Raw genomic sequence first — 12,047 nt, 5'->3', positions numbered from 1 at the left:
ACAGAGGCATAATAAAAGTGAAATGATTACAGAATATCCAAGTTAAACCGTTTTAAAACAGTCCACAATAAGCAGATAAATTGGTAATAGGTTAAAGAATTGTGATTGGTTGTGAAAGGGGCATCTCAGTCTTTGCCAAAAAAGATGGGCATGGCTCATTACTTTGTGCAAAAAAAATTAATGAGAGAATTGTCAGACAAATAAAATAAAATAAAAAAAATCACATTTCTCAATGCAAAATTGCAAATAATGTGCAATAATGTTTATGAAATAATGTTTCACCATCTACAGTACATGCATATATTGTGAAAAGATTCAGGGAATCCAGAGAAATCTTAGTATAAGCGTAGGGCCAGGCAAGACAACTCAAATGTGTGACCTTTGAGGCCTCAGATGATATTACATGAGAAACCGTCATGCACATGGGCTCGGGAGTACTATGGAAAACTGTTGTCACTTAACACAGTCTGCAACTGCATCAAGAAATACAACTAGATTCTTTGTTATACAAAGAGAAATCTGTACATCAATTCTAGGCAGAGAAGCCAGCAAGATCTCTGGGGCCGAGTTTATCTTAGATTGTCCATAAGACAGTGAATATGTGCTGTGGTCAGATGACTCCACATTTCAGTTTGTTTTTGGGGAAAATGGACATCAAATTGTCAGTCCCAAAGACGAAAGTGACCATCCAGACTTTAATCAGTTACAGAAGCAAAAGTAAACATTTGTCATGGTATATGGGTGCATCAGCGCAAACGGCATGGTTGATTTGCATGTGTGTGAAGGTACCATTGACATGGAGGCATATATTGGGATTGTATACTGCCATCAAGACGATGTCTTTTTCTGGAAGTCCATGGTTATTTGATCAAGACAAGGCCCCATTCTGCATGTGCCACAACAGTATTCCATAGACATTTATATTTATGCATTTAGCAGACGCTTACAGTGCTTTCAGGCTATACATTTTTTATCAGTATGGGAGTTTCCTGGGAATTGAACCCATGCTAACGCAATGCTCTACCACTGAGCCACAGGAACTACTACATAAACACATGTGGATGTGACTGACTGGCCAGCAGATCTGGCTCCTATTGAAAATGTATGACCAGTCATGAAAAGGATAATTAGACAACAACGACTATATGAACTGTTGAGCAGCTGAAGTCTTGTATCAAGCAAGACCGAGCAAACATATTGCTTGCAAAACTTCAAATGTGTAATTTAAAAAAAAGGTGATTTGACAGTGGTAAACATGCTTCTGTCCCAACATTTTTGGAGTGTGCAATAGCCATCAAAATCTAAATTTTTTAATATTTACAAAATAAAATTTAATTGGCCAGTGGAAACACTATAATTTTTTCTTTGTACTTTAGTCAGTTAAATAAAGGTCAAAGAGAATGGACAAATAACATCACAACATTTCACAAAACGTCCCAACTTTTCTGGAATTGGGGTTATAGAATGATTTCTGAAGGATCATGTAACACTGAAGACTGGTGTAATGGCTTGTTCAAATGGAAAATTCAGCTTTTCCATCACAGGAATAAATGACATATTAAATGACATGTTTTTAAATTGAAATAATCTTTCACATATTAGCCTTTTCTGTATTTTCAATCAAATAAATGCAGGTGAGCAACCAGAGATAACCAGAAACTTTTGAACCATGGTGCTATACATATAACCTTGTAATATACCAGGGGTGTCAAAGTCAATTCCTACAGTGTTACAGCCATGCAGAGTTTAGCTCTAACCCTAATTAAACACACCCGATCCAGCTAATCAGGTCCTTTAGACTTATTTCCTTTAGACAAATAACATAAAGACACACATCTGCTCTCATTGTTCTTTTGACCATCTAAGCTGTAGCGTTGTGTTTCACCAGTTACAGGAGGTTTGTTCCCTCTGCCACCTCTGAGGAATAATTCACGATTTTTGACGATGCATTGCAAACGTAAAAATCAATTCATTGCTCTGTTACATTAGGTACAGATCTAGCAGTGATTCCAGTTCTGCATATGTCTCACAGTACCCATGGAATTTGAATTATTCATGCCTGGCACCACTGGGAAAATAAACAACTTCTACCATCATGACGTACGCTAATGAACTGATGGCACGATTAAATGAGTCATGCTTGTAACAGACATGAAGATTGGAGACTTAATTTAGTTAGTGACATTCTGTGGTAAAATATTTGTATTCATGTGTCGGAGCCCTTTGTAATTACATACAATACATAATTTTATCTGCAACTATTAACATTTATTGAAAAGAAAGTTGAAAAATACATTTGTTTGACAATAAAACTCCTGCTATGACAAATAATCAAACTACTGCTATTCTGGGGCAAAGAGAAGTAAAATCAAACATTGTGCAAAATTGGGTCAAATCTGTCAACAGAGGTTTGGATTGCCAAACATCCCTGTTTTGTTCCAAACTTTAATGGCTTTAAAACCAATGAATTCTTAATGGAGTGCTATTTTAGCATGAGACTGAATATTTGTCAGGTTTATGCATGGTCAGAGAGAAAGAGAGAGAATAAAAGACTGAGATGATTATAGCTGGCGCTGTATGGCTTTTAAAGCATGTGGGCAAAAATAAAGTCAAACCTTGACATCACGCAACCAAGAAGCGCTATCGAAGACAAATGAGGATGAAACTAACAAGAAGGAAACAAATGTCACACTTCCATCTTCTCTGTGCTTCCAGTGAAGCTTGGGCTCCAAGTTGGCAGCTTTAAGCCAAACTCTTTTCTTTTTTTAATACTGATGAGTAGCCAGTGTTTACATAATGATCACATAGATATGATCAAGGCCAATATCACATACACATACACATACAGCATGTACACAGAAAACATAAACAACCACATAAAAAACAACTGGTAGCATATGCATAACTCTAAAACTAAAAAAAAAAAAAAAATACTGGCATGACATAATGTGTAGACACATCTGTGGCCATCAGGCAGACATTAATGTAAATCAGAGGAGCGATCACGGCCCTCTGCAGTATAGCTGCCCATGTGATTCCTCTTGTTTGTTAATCAGTGAGCTCTTATAGAGCTATTTGAGTACAATGAACTGATGATGGATTAAGCGTCTGCAACCTCCAATACATGATGTCTTTTCTTAGTCTTAATTTCAATTAAAGTCTTTATCAAAATGAGGTAATGTCATGAAAGTCATGAATCCTTTCAAAATATTGGGACCTTCTTTTCCTACTTAATTTGAAGATGTCCACCTAATTTGATTTAAATGTGAAAAGAGTGCAATATTAAATATGCATAATATCACTATACAGTAATTTTTCGTTGATTCCTAAATATTGAGAGCAAACTAAGAACTAAGAAAAGTCAATAATTTGAGAAAAATTGTATTGTTTATGTCCATGGATTATGGATTACTTTATTGAAAGCTCTGCAGATTTCCATACAAATGTTAAATCCCATCATTCAAAATCCTTCAGATCCCATTGCCTACTTGTTTGTACTATTTTGATTATGTGTTCAACTACTGATAAGAATAGTAGCGGAGAATGGACGGAGACTGTATGACGCATAACAACCCAAAACAGGTGCAAATAAAAGATTATTTATTTGTTTATTTATTTTTTCCACATACAAGATTCTGTTATTTTGTCTCAGGAGAAATAAATAAATAATTCTAGCACAAGTAGGTTATCATCTCCCCATTTAATTACACTGCTGTCTTGTAGAAGCAATGAGATATTACAGAGATATAATTTTTATATATTTCCTGTGCATAAACAACTAAATTTAAATTAATTACAATTATTTTAGACATTCTAACATGCCAATAATGCAAGGTAACCATGATGTTATAGGGTGATCTCAGAGTCCCTTGTATTCCAAATTATTTCAGAAACATGTCACTGACCAAGTCCAGTGATGAACAAATAATTGAATACTTGATTTCAAGTTTTATTGATCTGTGCACATGTTACTTATCTGTTTTGCACTAGAATATATATATATATATATATGCCTATATGGGTGTTTTAGTTGTTAAATGCATTTTTTTTAATCAAAATAATTAGGCTCATTCAGCTGGAATCATAGTTTAATCTCGTGAACTCGATGGTCCTCATTAGCCTGACAAGTCCTGGCTGCCTGTTCATGGCAAAGAGACCCATGAAAGAATGAAAAGCCTTTAACATCTCGCGCCTTTAATGAGTTGCATTGCAATTTATGTTTGCGCGAAACTGGGCATAGCCTACATCTGAGTGGCCCAAAGCGCAGCATGTGTCCGAATTGTTTGGTCCAAATATGTGACAGATTCAAGTGCAAGTGCATGTTGAGAGCGTTTCCATTTGCGCATCGGATCATTCGGAATCCGAATTAAAAAAAGAAACGTGATGTTGCAAAAGTATCCAACGTTAGGGTTAGACTATAGCCTATGTGACATTTAAATATTTGCTATACGTCACTGAAACCATATATAATAAGATGAGGATCGAGCAAGCACTCGGTGCAGAACAGAAATCCTCTAAAATCACCAGACAGTTCAGTGGATGATGAGCGTGGTACACAGCATCTCCAGGAGAACATCACGCATCTCCAGACGAGCATAATACATCTTTAAGGAGCTCTGCCTGCCGGTGCATCCATTGGCTAGCTGGAGGTTCCACTGGGTCCTGTGATTGGCCATACTTAATGATCCTTGGCTTATCATTTGTCCCTGTAATTTACTATGAATATTGTATGCAGGCGGAAAAGCAGCTGACAAGTTTGAAATAGCTTAGTCCTGGGTAAGACGTGTGTGTGCGGGGAAATTATATTTTCTGGGCTGATATTTTTCCATCACCTAGTGGAAATGCTTCTATCCTGGATTCGGATGGGTAGGAATGGTCTCAGTCGGATATTCACCATGTAGATATTTCTGCTGCATGTTTGGAGAGGACTATTACGCAAAGAATGTTTTGCGCTAAACTGAAGGATCTTAAGATTGCGGGTGAATGCCCGTTTTCTATGGTCGTTGGAAAAGAGGAACCCGCGGACTTTGAGGAAAGCAGTGCTGTGAATGCTGTGCCAGTATCCAGAGAGGTGCAGGGCACAAACACAGACATTCTGCCCAGACGCAAAATAAGCCGGAGCAAAGTTAATCTGCATTCACTGGGCGAGAGCATACGAAAGCTGGTGTGCCCAGAGGTAAATTCATATGTCTGATGTGTCTAATTCACCTGATGATATTTTGCAGCAAATTCTTATACATTGCATTGGAAAAAATAGTTCTATATCTGCGTTATGTCTAGTGTACACATGCAACGCGCGCAAATGGAATATTGTAATTAAGAAAAATGTGCAAGACACACAAACGGCTGTTATCAACTAATATATATATATTGATTACAGCCGTTTGTGTCTTGCACATTTTTCTTAATTGTTTTTATATATATATATTATATATATATATAAACACACAAGCTATGCTATATTTAATGTATTTTCTTTTTCTTTTAGTTCGAAAAATTACGAAATGCGTTGATCAGAGTTATGAAACAGCAGATAGACATGAGTTGGTAAGATGTTCTTTTTCATTATGTGATCTTACAGCAGTGAGAACTTAAAATATCCTTTTATCACATTTCAAATTTTGACAATATGTTCCATACAGAATTATTGTTATAGTTTTCATTCTCATGACAATATGTAATAATTGCACTGCCTCAGTATTTTTCCTCATTGTTTTATACATTACATTACATACACATTTTTTTAATTATATAGCCCATACTGTTGTCAATGTGAATTATTATATAGCTTATATTAGATAATATTAATATTGTTTATGCTGAAATGCAGCCTATGTATTTGTTTCCTCGTTCGACCTCAAATTCAAAAGTGTTCTAATGTTGTTCTCGTTATTCCATTCTCCATATTAATTTATTGACTATGGTTTAATATATGTGTCCAAAGCCCTGTAGCATGCAGTTCTGATGTGTCTCAGACAATGGACAATGCTGAACAATTATCAGATGTTATGATAAACTTCTCCCTTAAAACAGGTAAGAAGAGGCATTAAAAATGTATATTTATATTATCTTATTAGTCATTTAATTTTTTAATGAATTGTACTGATTAAATCCCAGATATCCCCATGGATACGCTAAAGATTTTTCTGGGTCTGGAGGTGTTTCGGGACTGTTATGAGGAGGACGGTCATATTCTCCGTGTGGTGGGGGGAGCCCTCCATGATTTTCTCAACAGCTTCAACGTTCTCTTAAAGCAGAGCACACCGCCCACCCCAGAAGTTCAGCGTTACATCCACCAAGCATCAATCCTCTGCCTGGACAAAGATCCAGGACTCCTAACCGTCTATTTCTTCAATCCCCTCCCCACCACCGAGCTCTTCTTCTCAGGTATCATCCAGGCGGCGGCGTGTTTTCTCTACTTCACACGGGTGGAAGTCAGAATGGATGTTGGGGGTAAAGACAGTGGTGCTCTACAGGCCAATCATCAGCCTCATCTGCTGTACTCAGTAGTAGTGAGAGACGGCAGAAGCCTCACACCAAGCCCCATGAGGACACACTCATCTGGAGACATTCCCCTCTCACTGCTCTACTCTACTTTTCCCTTCCACATTCTCTTAGACCAGGAAATGAGCCTGATGCAGATTGGAGATGGATTGAGGAGGAGGCTCGGGCGATGCAGAGACGGGCAAAGGAGAACTGTTTTCAACGAGCACTTTGCTATTGTTTCACCTGAGATACGAGCCAGCTTCCAGGATATTTTAACCATGCTAAACACCCAGTTTGTGCTACGGGTGAAACAGCATGGAGCGAGCTCTGCTGACAGCCCTGGAAAGGTATTTTTTGTTTTACTGTTTCTCCCTCTGCAATAAGGTTGCCCTTGTGTCCTATGTATTGAAATGCTGATGCTAACAACGGGCCACCTGTAACGTGTGAAACTGCTTACCTGGGAAATTTTAAAACATCAAGCTTATTGCTTAGCTAAGACAGGTCAAACAGAGTGAGGAAAAAAACCACCTAAGTTTGCAGCTTTGAATGCATTCGTATGCTGGTTTGCATTTGAAATGTGAACTTCTGAAGGTCTATGTGTCATTTTATCACACCGACATCAAAGAGAAAGAGGAATCAAAGATTGCCTTGGGTTTCATGTTGATTAGACAATTAAAAAGCGCAACATGATTCAACTAATCAGTGCAAAGTAATTAGTAGGATTTTTCCTCATAGGTTTATCTTCATGCAGATCTGAGATTAGTTTTTATGAGGTGGTCGAGGGGAATTTTTAGTCTCAGTCTAAGTCTCAGTTTCTTGGGTTGCAGATGATCAGTATAATAAGGGCAATGCAATAAAGTCCTGTACCACGCAGATGATGAAATGAACATGGCAGCAAATGTCAAGACGTGGAAGGCCCCTCAAAGCTTCTGTTAATGAGATCTACCCTTACGCTCACACAAAAGGAATAGCATAGCAACCTCATATAGTAGATGAAGTGAAGTGACATACTGCCAAGTATGGTGACCCATACTCGGAATTCGTGCTCTGCATTTAACCCATCCAACGTGCACACACACAGCAGTGAACACACACACACACACCGTGAACACACACCCGGAGCAGTAGATTAATTTAGGAAACATACAGTATACACAATATACATTATTGGTACAGAGGCATTATTATAAGCTTGTGCATTCATTTGGTTCATGTAGAGTTTAATCTTATGTTCTTTCCTTTATTAGTGTTAAAGTGTCTTTTTACAAGTTTTTCTGAAGACCAATGCTGTTAGTTTGATACAGTCACATTGAATTCATTTCATTTTCACTGCTGCAGTCCAACTAAAGATATTTTTAAGCATATTTGATTGTGCTAAAGTAAAAATATTGCAAGTATACTTTAGGTACACTTTAAATTTCTTGCATTTAAAGACGGATATTATTCAAAGATCATACAATCCTCATCAATAGTGACATTAAAAGACATTTTAGGTTTAATATTAAGACATGTGCATTGTGTAGTAGTACTCAAAATAAAGTTTAATTATAATTTTTATATCAGTAAGTCTCGAGTGAAATGTCAATATGTAGATATGTTAATAGATTTGAACTATACTTAGTATGAAATAAATGTATTTTAAATATATTATTATGAACTCAAGCAGGTGGTATAGGATTAGGACGACTTGGCATTCTGGAGCATATCAATGTGCAAACTAAGTGCATATTGAATACCTTTGAGCAAGGTGAATGATATGATGTTATATTCAAAGTGATCTCATGAGAAAACTATTTAACATTTTGGCAAATTGGTGGCAAATTTGTATAAAAATGTACAAAGATTCTTTAGTTGTTGTTTTTAGAAAAATGAAGGTCCACTTGTAATCCCATGCCTAAACCAAACCTTCAATGTGGAAGAAGCAGATAGTATGAAAACGTGAAAAAGATTGTATGAAATTCATTAGAATTTGCCAAAACATAAAATAGTTACAAACTGCGATGAGAGTGTAATTATATATTATATTACAAAAACTATATTAATGTAACCTACACTATAATATGCACATGTGTATATATATTTTTTTCTACATCGGTCTCATTTATGACAAACTAGTTCAAAACTAAACTGAATTCATTCCCATTCTCCCAACCCTCTCATTGTAGCATATGGACCTGAAGGGGCAGATGATCTTCATGTCAGAAATAAGTGCTCTCCTCTTCCTCGGCTCTCCATGTGTGGATAAGCTGGAGGAGTTGACAGGCCGGGGCCTCTACCTCTCTGACATCCCCATCCACAATGCATTACGAGATGTTGTTCTGGTCGGGGAGCAGACCAAGGCACAGGATGGACTAAAAAAACGTCTGGGTAAAGCCAAAGTTGCTCTGGAACAGGCACACCAAGCCCTGGAAGAAGAGAAGAGGCGAACGGTAGAGCTGCTCTTCACGATATTCCCAGGGAACGTCGCTCAGCGTTTGTGGCAGGGACTGCCTGTGCAAGCAAAAAAATTTGATCATGTCACCATGCTGTTCTCAGATATCGTGGGCTTCACTGCGATCTGCTCACGATGTACGCCCATGCAGGTGGTGAACATGCTCAGTGAGCTCTACACTAGGTTTGATCACCACTGCGGTGAGCTGGATGTGTATAAGGTGGGTAAAATTGCTGTATAGCTGTTAGCTCCAAACAAATAAATCTATGTAGAACATTTCACTGCCGCTCACGACTGATAAGTGTTAAATTCCTCATGAATGAATAGTGGTGTTCTTGGTACTGTGCACAGTCTTCCTTTTTAGGTATTTCAGCTTCAAACTAGCAAAAAATGGTGAATAAAATGGCACTGGTTTTTTTGTTTTCTCCTTTAACTTTATCTTGAGGCCCTGGGATTTTTGAACGATCATTCACGTGAAATCTTTAAACCAAACATTAATTAATTTCATAATCTTTGACGTGCTGGCTCATAAACCGCTGGGAGGTTAGCTAATGTAATCTAAAGCAGAATTTCCCATACGCATGCAGCAGAGATGAATTTCATGTAAAAGATGGTGGAGGTAAAGTTTAGCTTAGTGTCTGGCTTTGCTTACATTCTTACAGACAGCTAAATCCTAAAATAGATTCCCCTCTTGTCTTCTCCCAACATATCTCAGCTGGTTCATGATGTGTGTCTCAAACATCTCCAAACTGGATGTGCAATAACAGGGCATTAATGTCTCTCAAGCTGTCATGATGTACTATTTTGTTAACGTAAAGCTTGTTATAGCTGGTTTCAAAATAGCTAACTTTCAACACTGAATCTTGCAAACAGCAAATTCTTTTTTTGTGGTCAGAATTATCAATAGTCAGTTAACGTAAACTGGTGTGTGGATGGGAATGCACTATTGAGCTTTTAGTATTATGCAAAAAATATAATAAAATAATATAATATAAAATAATTATTTAATATTATATAATACTGCTCTGGGTGTGTGTTCATGGTGTGTGTACGCATGTGTATTTGCACTTGGATGGGTGAAATGCATATCACGAATTCCAAGTATGGGACACCATATTGGCTACACGTCACTTTTTCACTTTAAATTAAATGTTAATTGTAATTGTTGTGCAAATGCAGACTGTTCTATTAATTGACTTTAGCTAACACAGGGATATCACATGAGAGGTAAATCAGAATATTATGGCATGAACCTTGAATATACCCAGAGGTGTGTTATGAAATATTTAGCACTCTGGTCTCCTAACCTTTCATATGTCCTCATTTGTGCATTCAAGGTGGAAACCATTGGCGATGCGTACTGTGTAGCTGGAGGCTTGCACAAAGAGAGTCCGACCCATGCTGTCCAGATTGCTCTCATGGCTCTAAAGATGATGGAATTGTCTGATGAGGTCACGACTCCCATGGGGGAGGTTATCAAGGTTAGTGTTTCATCAGGTTTTTTTACATTTTGTGTTGTTATAGCATGAATATGAAAGAGTCAAATGTTCCATATAATTTTTTAACATTTCATGTTTTGCGTGATTTTCTAAATCTTTTCCCATTAGTCATGCAAACCTTTGCTAGACTGCTGAGTTGAAACAAAATAATGTTTCAGCAGTGTTGCTGGTTAGTAAAATCATTAGACTGCTTATATATTTTTGTGCAAACAAACTCCCACTACAAAGGGTGAATAATTTTTGAAAGGTCACATCTAATGTATTCTATTTTAGACTCAAAAATAGGCATGATCAGTTTTTTCTTAACAGTGCAATTGTGAAGTGGAATTAGTTATCAGATTTAGAATTAGATCATGAATACTGCTGCTTTATACAAAACTATGATAATTTTATATAACAAAATGCATTTATGTTTGTTTAAAGATTCGGTTCGAGCTTCTGAATTATCATTGTTTAAATAATAAATATATTTTGGGAAACATTACGGGGGACTAAAAGGGGACTAAAATTTGCAATAAAGAATATAAAAAGAATATTTGAGTAGATAGATGTGAAGAAAACATTTTTTTTTTTTTTAAAGGGAGTCTTTGCTTTGTTTTTTATTCTCAGATGCGTATCGGGATCCACTCTGGCTCGGTTTTGGCTGGTGTAGTCGGTGTTAAAATGCCCCGCTACTGCCTTTTTGGCAATAACGTCACATTAGCCAACAAGTTTGAGTCCTGTAGCCTGCCAAGAAAGATTAACGTCAGTCCCACCACATACAGGTATAAACAACTATCCTGTTTATTAATTCTGTATTCAGAACTTATTGGCAAGTGTGTTTGACTAAATGTTTATTTTATTATTTTACAGTTTTGAATTTTAAGTGAGGGTAAATTTATTTGTACACGTTATCGAGAGCAGCAGTGAATCAGTTATTGTGCAATAAGGTGTGAGTAAAAGCAACTGCATTCATATTAAATGAACAAAGAGCAGGAATATTCCACCAAATGGATCTGTGTTTTTTATGTTTAAGAAAGAATAACACATGAAGATCTTCCTTATTAAATCATTTCTGGATGAGCCAAAACAAGTACAAGTATTTTAAATATATTCCACTCTGTTAGAGGCGATTTAGCACTAACAGTTTTACTGTGTACCTGCATGTGGGTTCTAGGACAATTTGTTACTTCTCTCTCATTTCAGATTGTTAAAAGATTGTCCAGAGTTCACTCTCATCCCCCGGACAAGAGAGGATCTTCCGCCCAACTTCCCTGCCGACATCCCTGGAGTTTGTTACTTCCTCCAGGCTCACGATCAAATGACAAGTGTTGCTTCAACTGGCTGCGCTACAGACGGAACTCAACCCAGTGGATAAACCCCCCCAAAAAACATAAAATCTTTAAGACACAAATGCTGGAAACAGTGGGTTAATACTGCCTGTTACTCTGTGTATCTTTTTAGTTGAGCCAGAGGTAGTTAATCATCCAACTGTTGAATGTTGCCTAAATGCTATCAAATAACACTCATTAGAAGGGTTTTACTGTGCACAGTTTTTGTTGTTGGTTTAAAGCCTCAGATTTTTGTTTGGCAGAACATCTTTTGTTTTAATAAAGTATTTAGTTTATGTTGACTTCCTATATACCAGACTA

The 12,047-nt window shown here is 37.0% G+C and overlaps 1 protein-coding gene across 1 annotated transcript; it reads left to right on the top strand.

Annotated features, from left to right (window-relative positions):
• Nucleotides 1-4,752: 4,752 nt before the first annotated feature.
• LOC306873472 (guanylate cyclase soluble subunit alpha-1-like) lies at nt 4,753-11,773 on the top strand (the record flags this gene model as incomplete). Its single annotated transcript, XM_079422793.1, has 8 exons — nt 4,753-5,176; nt 5,489-5,547; nt 5,945-6,033; nt 6,118-6,833; nt 8,652-9,137; nt 10,255-10,398; nt 11,026-11,180; nt 11,602-11,773. The coding sequence occupies exons 1-8, from the start codon at nt 4,943-4,945 to the stop codon at nt 11,771-11,773; spliced, it is 2,055 nt and encodes a 684-aa protein (XP_079278919.1). The 5' UTR covers nt 4,753-4,942.
• Between the last annotated feature and the right edge of the window lie 274 nt (nt 11,774-12,047).

This window comes from Barbus barbus (assembly GCF_936440315.1).
Source record: "Barbus barbus genome assembly, chromosome: 8".
Taxonomy (NCBI): domain Eukaryota; kingdom Metazoa; phylum Chordata; class Actinopteri; order Cypriniformes; family Cyprinidae; genus Barbus; species Barbus barbus.
The sequence above is the reverse complement of the archived record's forward strand: the minus strand, read 5'-3'. Positions and strand labels throughout refer to the sequence as shown.